The sequence below is a fragment of the Eubalaena glacialis genome, chromosome 17, assembly GCF_028564815.1.
Source record: "Eubalaena glacialis isolate mEubGla1 chromosome 17, mEubGla1.1.hap2.+ XY, whole genome shotgun sequence".
Lineage (NCBI taxonomy): Eukaryota > Metazoa > Chordata > Mammalia > Artiodactyla > Balaenidae > Eubalaena > Eubalaena glacialis.
In genome coordinates, this window is record NC_083732.1 from 69995115 (window position 1) to 70015647 (window position 20533).

Here is a 20533-nt window from a genome sequence, read left to right on the forward strand (position 1 = left end):
CCAGGTTCAATTCCTGGGCAGGGAACTAAGATCTCTCTTTAGAACCGCTCACTGCTGTCTCTCTGAAATCATATCTCCATCAGCCAGGTGAACAGGAGCAACTGTCAAGCCAATTTCATCAATATAAACAACTAATTTAGATAAATGATATAGCATCATGTGACTTCCTGTTTTGGTGGAAAGTCAAAAGTAGAGGGGAACTGACTTGAGAAATGACATTTAAGTGAATAAATAATTCTCTTCTAGGAAACTATTTAGCTCTCTGAAAACTTTTAAATTTATTAATAATTAGAATGTCAAATCCTAATTTAAAAAATGCAATTTTAAATATAAAAAAAGCAAAACTGTTATTCTATAAATAAACCCACAAAGACTACTGAGAGACACTAAATACAGGAAATAACACTTTCTTTTGTCCTTGTTTTCACTGTGTACATAATACAAATATAACCTGAAAGATATAAAACACCCTATTACGTTTAAGAAAAAAAAGAGCAGTAGTTTTAAAATGCTTAAGATGAGGAGAAAAATGCCTCAAAGAATTAGGTTTTTAAAAGTCTGGAATACAAATACATAAAAAGTTTTCTTATAACCAGCAACTTTACAAAGCAACTTTAGTCGCAAAGACAAGACTGTTGTTCTTTTTAAGAAATGGGTCTTCTTGAGTTATAAACTTTAACACCATTTTGAATCGAAGATCGAGAATATTTAGTGAGTAATGCACCAATGGTTTGCTTCTCTCCACACAAATCTCTGTGGGAACAGTAAAAAAATTAATGAACATCATAAATATTCTAGGGAACATAACACAATTTTCACAGCACTAGCTATTTATATCTCTCTCCCCCAAATCCATCTTTCCAACAAACATAAGGGTGTGTATTTGTGGGAGAGATAGGGTAGGGAGAGATTACTAAGCCATAACTGAACTAGGTACATTACATGTATGTATTATCTCCAACCTTCAAGGTAAGAGTAATGTATTATTTAACCCCATGTTAGATATAAGGAAACTGAGGTTCAGGTGGTAAAGGATGGAGCCAAATTTTGCAGCCAGCTCTGTAGGTCTCCAAAGTCTGTGTTTTTTCCATTATATCACACAGGCTTCCAAATCAGACATAAAAGCAATGTGATACAGTGGGGTCTAGACTCAGAGAACCTGGATACCAGGCTACCTGTGTGAGCTTATCTAGGTTACCTACCCTACCTGAATTTTAGCTTCCTCTTCTGTACCTCAAAGGAGAGAAGACTTTGACTGGAACATCATGAGGGAAGGGAAGATATGGGAGGACCTGAGCTGGAGAAGGGATCAAGGGAAGATCACATAGGGCCTTGAAGAACATGAGAGGGAGTTGTAATTTAATTGTACATATAATGGGAAGCCAGTGGAGGGTTTTATTTCATAGAAAAGCACAATGTGATCTAAGTTTTAAATAATGGAGGCAATGAGTTGATGATTATGGAAGCTAGGTAGTAAGTACATGGAGGGTTCCTTATATTTTACTGTTACTTTTGAATGTTTAAAATTTTCCAGAAGTTTAAAAGGGGGGAGAGGAGAAGGGAGCAAAAACTAAAATAGGGAGACAAATCAGAGGCAGGTATGGATGATCCATCAGGATTTGCTCACAGTTTGAAACAGGGGGCAAGAGAAAAAAAGACAAGGAAGATTTCTAGACATTTTGCTTGGGTAACTGGATTAATGGTAGTGCTGGTAGCTGAGATGAGGGTGATGGGGTTAGGACAGGGGGAATCAACAGTTCCATTATGAGCATGTTTGAAATTCCTATTAGATATCCAAGCAGAAATTTAGATTAGGTAACTAGATGTAAGAATCTGGAGCTCAGGAAAAAGGTCAGGTATGAAGATAAAATTAGGGAGTCACTGGGCTTACATGAGGGCACCAAAAGAAAAAATACAAAATGAAGAGAAGATAGCCAATAATAGAATGCTAGAGCACTCCGACATCTAAAGATTGGGAAAACAAGGAGACATCAGCAAGAGATGGAAAAGGAACTGCCTTGGGGGAGAAGGGAGAAGGCTGGTGTGTTTCAAGTAGGAAGTGGTCCACTGCGTCAAACAGTGTTAAGAGGCCAAGTAAACAAGGACAGACAATTGACCACTGAATGTAAAAAAGATAGATGCCATTGGGTTAAGGATCTGTCATTGGGTTAAGGAAAGAATGGGAGACAAAGAAGCAAAGAGTGAGTACACAAACTTTTAAAGGGAGCTTTCTTGTGAAGGAGAGCAGAGGACATGGGGTTCCGTAGACTGTTATTGTTTTTTAAGATGAACAATACTACAGAATACTGTTCACAGCAATACATGTGTTGCTGGCCATAATCCAGTTGGTGGGAGACATTGATAACACAACACGGGAAGGGACAACTAGAGGATCCTTTAACAAGGCCAGAGGGGATGGATCTAGTGCAGAAGGAGGGTTGGCCTTAGGAGCAAGGACAGTTCATGCATCACAGGGGAGGGACGGCAGAGCAAGTGTGCACACACACAGGAGGCTGGCAGACTGGGCGATGGGAAAGGAGGTAGTTCTTGTCTTTTCTTGTCTGCTTCTGTTTTCTCAAGAAATATTGTCGTGGGCTTCCCTGGTGGCACAGTGGTTAAGAATCTGCCTGCCAATGCAGGGGACACAGGTTCGAGCTCTGGTCTAGGAAGATCCCACATGCCGCGGAGCAACTAAGCCATGCGCCACAACTACTGAGCCTGCGTTCTAGAGCACGAGCCACAACTAATGAGCCCATGCGCAACAACTACTAAAGCCCGCGCGCCTATAGCCCGTGCTCTGCAACTGCAACAAGGGAAGACACCGCAATGAGAAGCCCGCGCACCACAATGAAGAGGAGACCCTGATCGCCTCAACTAGAGAAAGCCCGCGCGCAGCAATGAAAACCCAATGCAGCCAAAAAAGAAAATACGGTCATAAGCTGAGGATGAAGAGGAAACGGGGTATTGCTGGTATGAAAAGAGAAAAGAAGATGTAAAGTAAGTTCCAATGGTTGAAAAGTTTCATGAGGAAATGGTGCGTTGCCAGGGGCCCTGCTAATTACCACTTAAGTTTTTAAGTGAGACTAGCAAGCCCCACTGTGTTATTTTTCTCCAGGAAATTTCAGCTGCCCTGGTGCAGGTACAGAGTAAACAGAAAGTTGGGTTTAATCTTTGCAGATTTTTGCCAACGAGGTATGACAAGACACAGAGATAGGGTGCAAGGAGTAGAGCGGGTACAGTAAGAGTTAGAAAGACTGACCCTGGAAAGCAAGCCGGGGAAAGAGAAGAGAGAGGCCCCGAGAGGTGGGAGATGCAGTGAGGAAATGGTAGTGCTTATTAGTGGCTTTGAGGTTGGTTCTACAAGCAGTGGCTTCAGGGCTAACTTGTTCTTCCACAGTCTGGCTTCTACCAGAATGTTAAAGTAAGGGAGTGGGAAAGAAAGAAGGTGGCCATCAGAGAGGGGTGCTTGCCTTAGAGTCATAGGAGGGTATATAGTTGACTGTCCCTCTGTGAGCTGCAGTTTGCAAGGAGAAGAGCAAAGAAGTGATTCTAGAAGCAGTAGTAAGGAAGAGAGATGACACATACCCCACCTCCCAGATCAGTAGTTGTGAAGAATGATAGAGAAGACAGCCACCACTGGAGAAAGTTTGGAAGGAAGCAGTGTCTTCCAGGAATACTCAAAAAAAAAAAAAAAAAAAAAATTCTGATAATCTAAAACCCTATGCCACTCCTCATAAGAAGAACAGTCAAAATCCATTTGTAAGAAATTACTTACTCAATATATGGAGCAATATCTTCTTCTGTCCACTTCTCCCTCAGAGAGAATAGACTATTAAAACGTTCCTGATTATCCTCAGGTAAATCATCTACTTTCAGCAAAAATATGATTTCTGGTCTTGAGTGTCTATCCACCAAGGCTAAACCCTATAAGAAATGAGAAAAAGGACAGTTCAAGTAATGGTCTGATGTTTAAAAATGACTCATTTACACTACGTTTAGCTTAGCCCAAGGTATTTAAAACATCTTCCACATGAAACTTACACAAACTACCCAGAAACTTACAATAGCCTTTTTCATAAAAGAGCTCCTCTAAGCAGTGACTTACTTTCCCTTCTGTAATCTGGCTTTTACTAACACCAATTTATTGAGATGGCTCTAGTTCTAAAGGTCGCTGATGACCTGTCGTTGCCAAATCCAGTGGGCCCTTTTCTTGGATTCATCTCACTAGACCCGTTTATTTTGTTAGTGTTGATCACTCCTTCTTCTTTAAGCCTTTAAGCCTGCATCACGATCTCATTACTTTTCTCCTAACTTGATGTTGTAGTTCCCTGGCCCCCTACCCCATCCCTCTGCTTGTTTCACCGTCACTGTCCTGGGTAACCTCTCTAAACCCGTGACTTCAACCACCACTTACTTACAAATATTACAGTCATCAGCAAGTATCTTCAACTCAAATCCCTCTTCCAAGCACCAGACCAATATATCCAAACCTATATATGCACTCATTGTGTTTGTCATCCAAACCTGTTCTCATCCTGCTAATCCTAGGAAACCAAGGCATCATCCTAGATTCCATTATTCAAACCCCACATCTAAGTGGTCACTAAATCATATAGGATTTAAGGCCTTAACATTTCTCTATCCTTTCCCTGTCACCTATTTCTTTGGCCAATACTCTCTTAGTTAGGAGTAAAGTGTTGGAAACCTAAATTTTTCATAATCCAGCCAACCTTCCATCAATCCATCCTCATTACTGTCATAGTGTTCTTTCCAAAAGGCAAAACTCATCAGGTAGCATTTCTAACTGATGCCACTCAATGGCCCCAAAGAGCTTTCTAGATAGAGTTGAAATTCCTTAGCACAGTCCATAGTGTCCTTCACCAACTCACCAGCACCCTTCTCTCCAGTCATGCATCCCTACTGTGTGTCCCAATTTTTATCCCTCCATGCTCTCCTGGAACCTTGTCTCTCCTGGAACCTTCTCTCTGCCCTTCCGTCTAGAGTAACACATGATCCTTTCATACTCGGCAGCTAAAACATTCATTCCTTCAGAAAATCATCCCTGATTGACCAGTCAGATGGATAAGCCCCTTCATTTGCTCCCATAACATCTTGTGCATGCTTTTCCCATGGCACAGATCACTCTACATTGTCAGAAGAGATATATACATGTAATGTGCACCCCCATTGCCAGACCCCAGGCTGAGGACCTAGATGGCACCTTGTGTGATGTTTTCTGCTCAGCATCTAGCAAGGTGTTTAGATATAAAAGGAACTCTGTAAATATTGAGCAAATACTTTCACTTATTTAATAAATTCTCATTGAGCATATACTACATGCCAGGCAGTATGCTATATATTGGCAAGCAACAGTGAAAAAAATTCTATTAAAGTGGAGAGCAGGGAACCACATAATGAAACATTTTTCTGAAGCTAAGTGTGAGAGTACCATGAAGGAGAAATCCAGGGTGCCATGGAAAGTAAAACAGGAAGTATTTTTTTTAGAGTAAAGGAAGGCCTCCTTGATGAAGTGACTCAAAGATGAGTAGGAGGTGGCCAGGTGAAACTGGGGAGAAGTTTATTCTAGAACAAAAAGCTTTGTGTAAAAGTCCTAGGGTAGGAAAGAGCTTGATGATCTTAAAAATCTGAAAGAAGGCTGGTATGCAGTGGACAGGAGAGAAAGTATCAAGAGATGAAGCTTACAGGGGATGGTATGAAGGGCCTTGTAGACCAAGATTTTATATATTTTATATTGTAAAATATTATATTATAATACTCTGGATTTTATGTCTTAAATGCAATGGGAAATCATTAAAGTGATTTAAGCAAGATGTTCATCTAATCTGACGGACATTTTTGAAAGATCATTTTAGTAGCACCACAGAGGATGGATTGGAGGTGGGCAGTTAAAAGGACAGAAGGCCCGCTTAGGGATGCTATTGTGAGCCAAACATGATAGTTTCAGCTAAGACAATGCTGATGGAAATGGAGAGAAAAGGAACAAAATGAGATACACCAGGTGGGAACCAGGATTAACTGTAAATGGGCCTGAGTGATCTGAGTTGACAAACGTTCTAAAACTAGACTGTGGTGGCTGGTAACTCATTAAATTTACTACAAATCACCCTTTTCAAAAGGGTGAACTGTGATATGTAAATTACACTTCAATAAAGTGGGATTTTTTGTTTTTTTTAAGGATTTTTGTGATGTAGAATGCCCTCCTAATGGGGGGCTAGGAAAATAAACAGGCTCCAAATTCAGTTCCAATACAGGCTTCATTTCACCTAGTAACCTGCTGAGTTATGGAGGTAATCACCATGGCTACCTTACCTTAAGCTGATCGAGCCTAGTTATCACTCCTTCAGGAACACTCTGTTGCCACACTTCTTGAAACTCAGCGAGATTGAATTTCACTGCATTCTGAAGTAGCATTTGTGCTGTAGCTCTGCATATTTTATCTGCACTCAATTCAAAATAAACTTCACCTAAGGAAAATGTATCAGAGAGTTTCACATGGTCCTCTGACAATTAATTATACAACTCATTATTATACACAACTCATCTCCCATCACCCTATGGAGTTCTTATTTTTAACAGGAAGACACTTGAAAAAGGCATATCAATTTTAACACATAAGAGTTAAAATACCCGTTAAAATACTTTCCCAATCTTACCTTCCTCTGTATATTTCTTTCCATAACATTTAAGACAGTGTCCGATCATTTCCCTGAAAAATTTTAAACACTTATTTGAAAAGTTTTTCACATATTTATACATTATCTTTTAAACACCATTGCTAACTAGAAACTAAGATATAAATTTTAAATAACTAAAGGATTTTGGTTGCCAAGTATAAAACTTTACATTAGAAACTAACTAAAATACACTGGAAAGTTACTGTATACCAGGTCCCATGCTAAATATTTCTACACAAATTATATGAGCATACCTTTATTATAAAATAACTTAAATTATTCCTTTATATTTTTTATGGCAGAGAAAAAAAAGATACACATTTATTCACCCCAATGACCAAAATTCCCAAGTCCTTCTTGGTTGTATATTCTTTAGATTCCTATAAGATATCAAGATATAAATAGTCTATGCCCCGGGTTTAGTCCTACCCTGAAAATAATTTTCTTCCCCTTAAGGAAATCTGGAAGGACAATGAATAACATACTTACTCTGTCTCTAATGGTCCAAGTTCCTGAAGGCATGTATTCAAGGGAACTTTACTAAAAGACCAAGATTCTGAATCCACAAGCTGAGTTATGTGATTCAGAAGTTTCATCTCATAATCAAATTCAAGCATCCTCCAATAACCTACAAATTCCAACAGTTATATTTACCAAAGGGCATTTTAAACAAATGAATTGGCTGATAGACTGATAAAGCAGCAGTAAACTCTTGCCCACTGCAAAAAAGAGACATGAAAAGTCTTAGCTTTCTTTATAAACAATGCTTCTGTTTATGCTTGTCTCCTGATCATTACAAATTGGGTCTCATGGGAGATCAGATGGTTTTTAAAGAGTACTTTCCATATGACTAACATTTTGATTTTTTTTCAAGTGCCTTAATACTCAATTATCTCACAATAATCTTGTCATTCTAAATGGAAATGTGGAAACCTGTAGCTGGTACAGTCATTTCATTAGAACGTCATACAAATGAGGTGAAGGTCATAGGTTGGATACCCCACACAGTGATCTCTGCTATGGGGCACTGCCATGGTTACAACCCTCATCTCAGCTATCTTGGAGAGGTGTTCTCATGCTCATAAAGAAGTCTAGCTCATTTAAGAGATAACAGACTCAGAAGTACAATGTGGACCAGTGGCAAAATAAAAGCTGAGCCTCAAGATACATTTCCCTATTCCTCTGAAAGACTATGAAATGCCATCTTATAACCAAAGGCACTACCACCACCCCTGGAGAAACAAATCATGTACACACCCACCAAATCAAGTACACTCACACCAAGGGAGAATGTTCCTATTCTTACTCTGAAAAAATAAAGGCCATGTTAAAAAATGGAATGCGTGATGTAAAACTGAAAAAGAAAACTAGGAAAAAATAATCTTTGCATCCCCACACACACATACCCCCCCAAAATGTTATCCATTCCCATGTAATAAATGAATAATACAGAGGGCTGCATTAAGCCCATTGGTTCTTTTTTTTTTAACCTTAACATTCACGGTACCCCCTATACCACAGTAATTAGCAGCAGGCGTCCACAATTAGAAACTTTATGTCCGATACTTAGGACCAAATGTGTCTCAAGGAACCACAACAAAGAGCTAAGTGCTTCCAGTTAGTTCTAAAGTCATCTGCAGCTGCTTCACTCAGCAGAATTCACCACATTTGAGAGTTACAGTCTCACAAAAGCTAATCTTGCTTGGAAGATTTAAGAGTGCATCCACCAAACCATGCCAATTTCCTCCTTCCTAACACATGGGTGCAGAATTAAGCTGCTTCTCTGGGCAAGCTTAAGAGGGCTGAAAAATGCACACAAACATCTACTCAAGTATTACTGCAGGCCCAGATGCCAGAAAAAAAAATAGCTCCTACTCTACCACTCCAGACCAGGAGATAATCAAAATACAAGATACTACTGGGCTTCTCCATCAACCCCTGAGACCAACACATACCACTACAACTTTTATACAGGTTTCTTACATAAACTACTTAACACATTCAAAAGTATGTTGAGTTATCACAAGAAGAAACACATCTTCCAAGCAATTTCGAAATACAGTGAGTTAATTCTGAATCAGGAGTTCAAGTACCTGGGTTTTATGCCTTATCCTGTCACTAACTCAACATGGAACCCTGGACAGGTCCGTTTTCCTTCCTAGGCCTTAGTTTCCTCACCTATTGAAAACAATGAAGGGATTAGACTACCTGATATCTAAGACCTTTCCTGATCTAATATGGTTCTATTACCACTCAGTCCAAAGAAGAAGACCTGTAAGGAGTGGAAAAAATCACAGGTCAGAGACTGTAAAGGTGATCACATGTAGTCTCTACCCCACACCCAAAAATACAAATATCATCATCTCTGAGCCCAAAAGACGGTTAAATAAATAGCATGGAACAGCAGTAAACAGGTGAAGATGTCCAAAAATGTCTCTCATATGATGCCCAATTCCATCATTATTAATAATAGTAAGTCATGCTACCTCCAATCTCACAGGCATTTAGAACGTGTAACTGGGCCATTATTTCTTCCTCACTTGCCTGAATTTGATCAAGCAAATCTTCAGTTGTATACTGAAACAAGAAAACAAGAAAAAAAAAAAAAAAAAGCAAGCACATTTTAAGGCCAAAGAATTTTTTTAGACTTATTGAATAAATACATAGAAGAGATTAAGGCAAGGTATCCTAGTTTAATTTCTTTTGTTAATCTGTAATGATTACTACATAAAATCAGTGGATTCTTAGAAGAAAACAGAGGATAACTCTTTGTGATGTTGGATGTGGCAATGGTTTTTTTTTTTTTTTAAACATCTTTATTGGAGTATAATTGCTTTACAATGGTGTGTTAGCTTCTGCTTTATAACAAAGTGAATCAGTTATACATATACATATGTTCCCATATCTCTTCCCTCTTGCATCTCCCTCCCTCCCACCCTCCCTATCCCACCCCTCTAGGTGGTCACAAAGCACCGAGCTGATCTCCCTGTGCTATGCGGCTGCTTCCCACTAGCTATCTATTTTACATTTGGTAGTGTATATATGTCCATGACACTCTCTCACCCTGTCACATCTCACCCTTCCCCCTCCCCATATCCTCAAGTCCATTCTCTAGTAGGTCTGTGTCTTTATTCCCATCTTGCCACTAGGTTCTTCATGACCTTTTTTTTTTTTCCTTAGATTCCATATATATGTGTTAGCATACTGTATTTCTTTTTCTCTTTCTGACTTACTTCACTCTGTATGACAGACTCTAACTCCATCCACCTCATTACAAACACCTCCATTTCATTTCTTTTTATGGCTGAGTAATATTGTGGCAATGGTTTTAGATATGATGCCGAAAACATAAGCAACAAAAGATAAGACAGATAATGTGGACTTCATCAAAATGAAAACTTGTCTATTTCAAAACATCATCAACACAAAAGGACAAATACTGTATGATTCCACTTACATGGGAGATTTGGCATGGACAAATTCACAGAGACATAAGGTGGAATAGTGGTTGCCGGAGGGTGAGAGGCAGGGGAAACTGGGGAGTTAGTGTTTAATGGGTACAGAGTTTCAGATTGGGAAGATGAAAATTTTCTGGAGATGGATACTGGTGATGGTTGCAGAGCAATGTGAGTGTATGTAATGCCACAGAGCTGTACAGCTCAAAATGGTTAAAGTGGTATATTTTATGTTCTGTTTATTTACCACAATTTTAAAAAATCAAGAAAAGACAACTCATAAAATAGGAGAAAATATTTGCATATCATATATCTGTCAAGGAGCTTGTATTTAGATTATATAAAGAACGCTCCTACAATTTAGTAATAAAAAGATAAATAACCCAATTAAAAATTGGGCAAAGGGGTTTCTCTATAGGCATTCTCCAAAGATACAGAAATAGTCAACAAGCACATGAAAAGATGCTCAACATCATTAGTCATTAGGGAAATGCACATCAAAACCACAATGATACCACTTCAAACCCATTAGGATGGATACAGAAAAGACAGATAGTAACAATTGTTGTCTAGGATGTGGAGAAACTGGAACCCTCATACAATGGAAATGTCAAATAGTGCAGCCACTTTGGAAAACAGTCCGGGAGTTCCCCAAAAGGTTATACAGAGTAAGCACAGGGCCCATCAATTTCACTCTTAGGTATGTATATATATATACATATATATATATATCCAAGAAAAATGAAAACATAGGTTCCCTAGAAACTTGTACATGAATGTGCACAACAGTGTTATCCATAATTATCAAATAATCAATAATATTCAAAAAGTAGAAACTACCCAAATGTCCATCAACTGATGAATGGATGAATAAAATATGGTACATCCATAAGATGGGGTATTATTCGGCAATAAAAAGGAATGAACTACTGATGCATGCTACAACATGAATGAACCTTGAAAACAGCATGCTAAGTCAAAGAAGCCTGTTGGAAAAGGCCACTTATTGATTCTATTCATATGAAAGGTCCAGAAGAGGCAAATCAATAGAGACAGAAAGTAGATTAGTGGCTGCCTAGGGTTGAGGTGGGAGAGAGAAGGAGGGAAAGGTAGGATTAGAAATTAACAGCTAAGGGGTACAGGGTTTCTCTTGGGGGTGGTGAAAATATTCTAAACTTCACTGTTGCGATGACTGCACAACTCTGTTAATGTACTAAAAACCGTTGAATTATATACTTTAAAATGAGTAAGTTGCTTGGTATATGAATTATATCTCAATAAAGCTGTTACAAAGAAAAAAATTCAATCAATCAGTCAAACTTCTAATACAAATATGGTCTTCAGAATACCAGTAGAGTTCTATAACTTCGAATTACATTTAAAACTTAAAAATTTTTTTACCTGGTTTATAAATATTTTTCCGTACTTCCAGGAATTAGTCCATTCTGACTTTCCAATTTCATAATGTCTTTTCTCAAGAGCCCCTAATTATAACTTTTAATTAAATAAATTATTTTAACCTCTAAAAAACTATTATTTCTTAGTTAGGAACATGAGAAGCTTTCAGCTACATAAATGTCACCATGATATCTAGGACTTGCTTTAAAATACTCCAGAAAAAGAAAAAAAACAAAAAAGGTGGAAGGCAGCAGGCGGACAGAATAAATGAGACTGACAAAATATTGATAGATGTTCAACAGAGTGATGAATATATGGAGGTCTTTCTGTTTTGGGGTACGTTTGAAATTTTCATAATATGAACTTTAAAAAAAAGTCAGCATTAAGTGTCTCTATAGCTCTATTTTTTAAATTCCAAATTAAAAAATGAAAATACTAGTCTTACTTTTGAGTGATTTGAATCCTTTTCTTTTTGACTGTCAGGTCCTTCATAGGTATTTTCCATCAAAAGTTTCTTTAGCTTCTTTAATTTAGGTCTACATCTTCTTAATTCCCAGTAATTATTAGAAAAACCAAAGATCTAGAAATTACAAATACATCATAATCATTTAGGGGCCATTCTAAAAGAAAACTTCATATAAAATTTCAACCAACCCATCTGCCCTCCACAAGAAGCAAGAAAAGGGAGCCAAAGTATTCTGCTTTCCCATTCCCTATTACTCCTGAGACTGGGTATCCACTACCATTTATCAACACCAGTCTGCTTTGCTCACGTGCATTCCTTACCCAGCCTTTTTAGGCATCTAAAGTGCAACCACAGATTTAAAAACTCTGGTTAGTAGAGCTTTGTTAAGTTTTACTCAGTCTCAGAACACAGAATTCCCATAAGAAGAGCTCAAAGATATTCACAGGTGTTGTTATACCCTCCCCAAAACACCTACAAAACAGCTACATGATAAGAAAAATAACACCTTTTCCAAAAGGATGAACTGTCAATATTTCTAGTTAATTACAATGAAAGACACAGCCCTACAAAAAACAAAATACAATATTTACTGGCAGTTCTTCTGTTCTAGCAACATGTATGAATCACTGAAATGTCCCAGTATTTTCCCTTATTTCTATTCCAATTCTATTTTTAGGAAGTAGCTGGCCTAAAGTTTAATAGAATTAAGGGCTGTGCTTTGATTGTATATGTGTAACAATCTCGCCAGGCTGGAGACTTTGGTTTGCTATCTGCCAACAGCAGTCTCCAAAATAATTAAAAATTTGTTATACATGGCTATGAAGAGTAATGAACTAAACTAATTTCAAAGGTGAAAAACACACTTCCCTCAGAAACAAATTTCTTCATTTCTCTACCTCATCTAATGTACTAGTTATGGTTTGAGGGAGTCCTTTCAAAACCTATCCATGGCAAAACTTTTTAAATGAGTCACCTAATAGCAAATTTTCTATATTACAGAAAATGGTCAGCTTATCTGGGACTTAAAAATCAGATTGGGATAATAAAGACAACTTTACATGACTCCGAACAAACAAAAATAATGCCGAGAAATTTCAGATTTCATTAGAGAACTTTTCAGATTCTCTATGATTGTACATTTCACACCTCAAGTTTGTTTGTTTGTTTGTTTGTTTTTGGCCACGCTGTGCGGCATGCAGGATCTTAGTTCCCCCGACCAGGCATCCAACCCTTGCCCCCTGTATTGGGAGCACGGAATTTTAACCACTGGACCGCCAGGGAAGTCCCACACCTCGAGTTTTTAATTAAACGCAAGATTAGCACATGTGTTGTCATTCTCACATAAATCAGGAAACAGAAGACAGTACCTCAGTGTGAATAATGTTACAGTGTGTCTCTTCCGTCTTCATCTGGTCTGGAGTTTTACAGCCAGGAATAAAAAGCAACATATTGGAAGTGTCTGCTATTTTCATGTCATATGTTTTGTCTTTACTGCACAGAACGGCATTCTCATCCTTATCACCACGAATCACAAGACTGCAGGAAAGTGGGAAAAGAAAATACTTGGTTTACTGAGACACCAATGGACATCTTCATTATAAACGGTTCCAAAATCCTCTAGCCTTCTAGAATTTAAAGCTAAGTCTTAAGGCTGTGTCTAGCCCCTGCTCTCACAGCCCTCCCATGAGCTCCACAGAGCAAGGCCTGGGCCAGTTGAGACCCAGAGGGGCAGCCGGTGGCCTCACTAAGGAAAAACAATTCCACACGGGCAAAAAAGATCCAAGGAGGCCAAGAGGCCAAATGTTACCACGTGGCATCTTTGTGCAAACTGCTGGGAAAAGCATCCAAAAGCTTCAGTCAAGATTTCGCAATTTTCTAAAATTACTGAAGCAATACTTCTCAAACTTATGTGTAGGCACGTTAGGGAACCTTGTTAAAAAGCAGGTCAGGATGCAGTATGTCTGGGATGGGACCTAGGACTCTGCATTACTAATAAGCTCCCAGATGATGACCATGCTGCTGGTCTTGGTACCCACCCAAGAGTTGTCCTTCTTGTTTTGGCCTGAGTGTCCCCTAACAATCAAAGGAGCACAAGCTGGCCTGATCGTCACCTGTGCTGCAAAGAAATCGGGACCCTGAGGAAAGAAAGCTGCAATGTTGAATGAAAAATATGAAAATGGTATGTTTACAAACTAGACTAAATGATGTCTCTGACAAAGGGTCACAGGTGGAAAAAAGCAAGAAGAAGGAAGAGGGGAAGGACAAAAGTGAGGAGGTGGAAGAAGAAAAATGATAAAGATAATGGAAATGACAAAAAAGGAGTTGATTCTAGTAGTTTTCCTTGTCTATAAAGTAGTTAAACCTCCTGTACACAATTCACTTCTTTTAAATAAATAATAAAAAACCTGAAATAGAAGACTGAAAATATTTTTTTAAAACTAATCCTTAAGTGAAAATAAAAGGTTTTTTAACGCTTCTTGGTGCTAACAACATTTAATAGTCCCAAGTACCTACTCTTAACATTTATTTCCACATGGCACTATCCCTGCTTTCAAATATTTTGTTTAATAAAACAACTACCCCTTCCCTCCGCAAAAAAAAAAAAAATTAAAACACACATTTTCATTCTGGTTTTTGCCAGCTAGATTAACTATAACTGGACAAAGAAGGTCCTCGCACCTGAAGTCTTTTCTCAAATTCCTGCCAACTCAGCTGGCATGAAAACCCATGAGTGACGTTCTCCTTCAGTTCCCTTGAAGATACGTTATTGCTAGCATCTGAAGACTGGCCAGTTAACTATAACACGGTTAGATGAGTAAAGTAGGCAAAGTGAAAGCCTAAAGGATTCAATTAAAAAAGTATACCAGAGAACAAACTATACCTAATAAAATACAGGTGTTGGAGAAACAACAGAGCGGAACAGAATTAAACCAGAGCCCCTAACTCCTCATTTCCCTCATTTCCAGGGACTGCACAAAGTTGAGAGAACGGACTTCTCCTCTGTTTTTTAACCCATGGTCTTGCAGCAAATGTGTAGCTGACCTAGAATTAGAAAACAGCTTCCAATCCCCATTGAGCGACCCCAAGCAAGTCTGTTTTTTGAGGGCCTTCCACAATTACCAAGTCTGTAAAAACAGCTTTACACTCATTCCCCCCCAGTCCTATCTACTGAGTAAAATACATATAAGTAGCAGGCAAGAGGAACTCCATATATACTGGATATTATCATTGGACTTTAAGATAGAATGGCAAAGCGTTCTGTGTAGTGCCTGGCCTCGCTGTTAACATTTCCAAAACTTCCCCGAGGTTCTATTTCCTGACTTGTTTCCGCTGACAGAGGCCTCCAAGACCAGCCGGACTAGTCCAGCTAACTGGACGGACCAACAGTGGCGCAGACTCCTCGGGAAAAGGCAGCCAGCTGGGGATCAGGTCACCGGCCTGCTGCGAGGGACCTGGTCAAATCAATGCACCTCTCTGGCCCAGTTTCCCCATCCTGTGTTTCCGCGCAGGAAAATCAGAAGGTGGATGGCACGAGGCTGGAGGCGGCAGGTCCCGACCCCGGCTCACCTGTGTCCTGCCTCAAGCTGCTGGCACAGCGCGGGCTCCAACTCGAGCAGGCAGAAGTCGCCGGCGGCTGCGCTGGCCCCGGGGCCGAAGCCCAGGCAGTGCACGGTGGGCAGCAGCTCGGCCGCGTTCAGCTTGGCGATCTGCAGGGTCGCGTCCACCTCGTCGCGGGTCCTCCTCATCGCTGCGCGGGTTCAGAGGGGGTCCCGCGGTGCGCGAGGGGCCGCAGGTTTAAGACAGTAGAATGAAGCTCCCCGGGCAGCCGCGACCCGGCGAAACAAACAAGAAATAGAACAGAGCCTGTTGTAAAAGCGCGCCTAGGCGGCTGGGGGCGTGTTTCCGGGGCGGAGCGTGCCGCGGAGGCGACCCCGAGGGAGTCCGAAAGCTTCCCGGACTCGTGCCCTGCCGAGGACTGCCGGCTCACCCCAGGCCTAGCAGCGGCTGCTGGAAGGAAACCCGGCGTCCGCGGGGAGCTCTCGGCGGAAGCTGGCGCGAGCTGAGCTGCGACCCCGCGGGGCGCCACGTGGAACCTTCCCCCACCACTTCCGCTGCCCTCCTCCCCGCCCTGTTTCCTGCCAATATCCCCATTTCCTCGCCATCCAAATAGTCGCGTCTTCCGCCAGTGGCGGGTCTTGCAATAAGCACTTTGCATGCATAATTTCATGAATCCTTCACCACAGCCCTGTGAAGTGGACCCTTTTAAATACCGTTCTGCAAATGAGGAAGCAAGCTCCTTACCCCAGGTGGCACAGCCAGGAGGTAGTAAAGTCTGATTCCAGTCTAGTCTATTACGCCTCGAAAAATAACGCACCGAGTTTGTGCAAACACCTTGGACCGGGAGTGAGGTCCTGGTAGAATTGCACAGGGCATCTCACTTCTTTGGGTCTGGGGACCACTCATCATATCTGGGAATCTATGGCTCGGACTAGATCCATCCATTGGTTGAGTACCTAGTCTGGGCTGGGTGGCAGGTGAGGGGCTGAGACCCCATGTCAAGAGGAAAGCACCTTCCTGGGGTAGGCAAGGCCCTGCAGTGTCCTGGGGAGACAAACTCACCGCTACAGGATGTGTAAAGTACTCCCTCTGCTTTCTCTAAGGTGTCTTCTAATACATCAAGATAAGATCTTCTACCAAACCTAGATCTTAGGCTGTGCTGAATGTAGCATTTCCCCCCCACCCCCGAGCAGATCTACACAGGCTCACATACACGGCATGCAAATTTAGATCTAATAGAAATATTTGACTGCTTCTCTGCTATCTTTTTTTTTTTCTATTTATTGAACATTTTTGGTTTTGTTGCTTCTTAGTTTTTCACTCTTTCATTAAACTGATTTTGTTTGTTTGATTTTTTTCCCTCTGGCGATTTGGAAGGTCTATATCCCGCCTCATCTACTACTGCTTCCCTCTTCCTCTTCAAGGCTTCCTCCTAACATAAGGCACATAAGGCCCTGGGTCTTAGCTGTGACATGCAGGATCTTTAGTTGCGGCATGCAGGCTCTTAGTTGCAGCATGCACGTGGGATCTAGTTCCCTGACCAGGGATCGAACCCAGGCCCCCTGCATTGGGAGCTCGGAGTCTTACCCACCGGACCACCAGGGAAGTCCCTGAATTTTAAATTTTACTTGATTTAGTTAATTTAAATTTAAATAATCGCAGGTGGCTAGTGGCTACTACACTGGATCATTCAACTCTGGGTCAATAGTCACTTCTCAGAAATCTTTCTCTGACCTCCCTGATCAGGTCAAGCCTGTCAAATATATGTCTCATGGCAACAGGTACCTCTCATGCCTAGATTTTAAGTAAGTTGTAATTTTACATTTGTGTAATTACTTAATGTGGGGGTTTTGGGTTTGGTTGGTTGTTTTGTTTTGTTTTTCTCTAAGACTGTAAGCTATAAACTTCACTAGGATATGTTTTCAGTCATCATTAAGCAGAGTGCCTAGCACATAATGGATCTTCATATATATTCGCTGAACAACTGAATGAGTGAATAAATGAATGAGTTGTGATAATGTTTACCTCTAAGGAGGGGAGTGCAGGGGGACATCAAAAAGGATTTCTGGTTTTTCTTTACTGTATAAATTTTAACACTGAGAGCATATACATGCATTAATCATGTGTAATAAAATATATTTAAAATATTTTTCCTCAGTATTACAAAACTTGACATATGGAGACTTTCCTGGCAGTCCAGTGGTTAAGACTCTGCACTTCCACTGCAGGGGGCACGGGTTCAATCCCTGGTCAGGGAACTGAGATACTGCATGCCTCATGGTGCGGCAAACAAAAACATAAAACCTGACATACAGACAAATAACTTCAATGGACAGGTAATAAATCATACATGAGTGAGGAAGGGAGGGAAAAGGAAGAAAAAGAGTTCCTGGCACAGATTGAAGGGAGACAAGTGTAGAAGGAGACTAGTAAGATCTTAAATGATTGATGAGGGTGGCTGGGCTTGAGAAATAATTTTTGAGATTGAAAGGACAACAGTGGCTACTTGATTAGACATGGAGAGTAAGAGAGGGAAAAGAATGAAGGATGAATTCTAGATTCCTGCATGAGCAACTGCATCCCCTCATTTACAACATATTGTAGGAAGGGTAGGAATAGGTTTGGAGTCAGATGAGTTCTGGATTTGATACGTGGAGATTGAGTTGCTATGAGAATATACATGTGAGGATCTAGAACTTGGAGTTTGAAAAAAGGTTTGGCCAGGAGCTAAAAGATAAAGCTTTTAAATGCACATATATGGTAATTACAAGGGTGCCTGTGAGTGAGATGGGAGCTGAGCAGGACCCTGTAGGACCTTTCCAAGGACAGACCCACCCATCCCCTCTTCTCGTTTACAGATGAACTTTAGCCTCCTAGGCCTTTCCCTAGTTCCAAAGAGCAAACTTAATCAGAGAAGTGAGATAATACAGAAACAAAGGAAAACAGTTAAGCAAGACACAATAATAATAGTTTAGCCATAAAACAAAATCAAGGATCTTTAGTTCCTCCTCAAGGGCTACAGATAATATCCTGAATCATATCCTTGAGTTGTTTTGCAGATACTAAAACCCCCATCAGGTGGAAGAAGTTAACTGCTACCCACCAGCACATAGACCCCAGACCAGTTGGAACAAGAAAGTTGATGATGTTGACTCCTGAAATACCACCCAGTTACCCTGCCACCACCCAATCAGAAGAGTTGTATGTGAGCTGATCACACATCCTATGACTCTCTTCCTCACACTGTCTTTAAAAACCATTTCCTGAAAAGCCGTCAGGGAGTTTGGTCATTTGAGCATGAGCTGCCTGTTCTCCTTGTTTAGCCCCATGTTGAGCACCTCGCAATAAAGCTGTACTTTTGATGAAAACTCGGCCTCTGTGCACCGGTGCCAAATCGAATCTCAGAGACAGAATTTTGGGTGAGGTAGAAAAGAATAGCATTATTGCTTTGCCAGGCAAAGGGGGACACAGTGGGCTCGTGCCCTGAAAAACTGTGTGTCCCAACCTGGGAGGATTTGGTGAGGAGTTTTATAGCAGTGGTTCGAGGGCGGAGTTGCTGATAAGGATCAGGGTGTGTGCAGGGCCTGCACTCCTTTAATCTGGCCTCAGTTGTTCTCCTGATGAGCTTCTGGAGGATATCAAACTGTGACTTTCTCTGGAATGAAGAATGCTAACATCTTCCATTTGTTGGGGGTTTTAGTTCTGTAAAAGAGCTCAAAGATATTGTTGTGTGTATCCCTTGAAGGGGAACCAGGATCCTGCCCCAAAGCTGCACTATTGTTACTTGACTGCTCCTCCCTTGTCTCTGCATCCCTTCCCTTCCCTGATTAGTAACTGTTTGAAAGGCTTCTGTGCCCAGGAGCCCCACAGGGTCCTGCTCAGTTTCACTTTTCTTCACCACAACCTGGTGTCAGTAGATTGGCTTTGCTGCACATCAGGCAAGCAGACCCAAGTTTGGTTTGGTAAGAAGATCACCCAGCAAGAGTTTTATGTACAACTAAAAACTGGACTAAAGATGAAATCTCACCAAACAGTGGAGGTGGAAGCCTTGAAAGAAATACCTCCCTGGAGGAAAGAATTGCACATGGTAGGAAAAACAGAATAGTGTCTTGGAAACCACATTACCTTGTATTTACTTAAAATCACTTCAGGTAAGGAAGTGCTGATTCACAGCAAGATTTATTTCATTCTGTGGGAAATACAGTAGTTTAGATGTTAACTTCATATCCTTTATTAATTAAACTTTTTAGGCTTTGCTTATAGAACAGGATTTTCCCCACTAGATGGTGGTAGTGTTTCATGTTTCACAGAGTAGCCTGCTTTGGCGTTTTGTTCTCCATTGCCTTAGAAAAGAGAAGAAATATCTATTAAATAGTTACTGAGTCAAGCACTCAGGTGTGTATCCTGTATACATTATCTTCTGCAATCCTTGCAATAATGTAAGTCAGATCACAGCATTCCTCTGTTCAAAATCCACCAAAGGATTCTGATCACTTTCAGAATAAATTCTGACAACTTAAAGAAAAATACACAATGAAAGAGTTGTGAATTTCAGTTTTATTCAGGATCTTAATGAGGACTAGAGCCTGGGAGACAACCACGCAACTCTGAAGAGGTAGGGGAAAAACCAGTTTGTACACGATTTTTGGCTAGGAAATATGTGCAGTCAGCCATACACCTTGGTAAAAGATGACTGCTGATCACAAAGAATAGATATCTCAAGTTAATGATTTTACTGCTTTTCTGTGTATGGGAAGATGCAATAATCTAGCATCATTGAAATTCTTACTGAGATACGCATCTATCTATCTAAGGGCCTGCTCATCCAAAGCATAGAATGCCTCATCTTGTTTTTCATCCTGAATTCCTTTCAGGGTACACTGGCAGTGGTCAGTGGCCGTGGGTTATGACTTTACCCTTACAGAGCTGGGTGGTGAGCAATGCTCTTTGTCTTACTGATC

At 40.5% G+C, this 20533-nt stretch overlaps 1 protein-coding gene across 1 annotated transcript; it reads right to left on the reverse strand.

Moving 5' to 3' along the window:
• Window positions 1-350: 350 nt before the first annotated feature.
• DSCC1 (DNA replication and sister chromatid cohesion 1) lies at window positions 351-16053 on the reverse strand. The gene is made up of 9 exons (XM_061171805.1): window positions 15582-16053; window positions 13382-13550; window positions 11994-12128; window positions 9182-9272; window positions 7185-7323; window positions 6675-6727; window positions 6331-6485; window positions 3776-3924; window positions 351-753 (listed from the first exon to the last, which is right to left on the reverse strand). Exons 1-9 carry the CDS (start codon window positions 15758-15760, stop codon window positions 645-647), a joined length of 1179 nt encoding a protein of 392 aa, XP_061027788.1. The 5' UTR covers window positions 15761-16053; the 3' UTR covers window positions 351-644.
• Between the last annotated feature and the right edge of the window lie 4480 nt (window positions 16054-20533).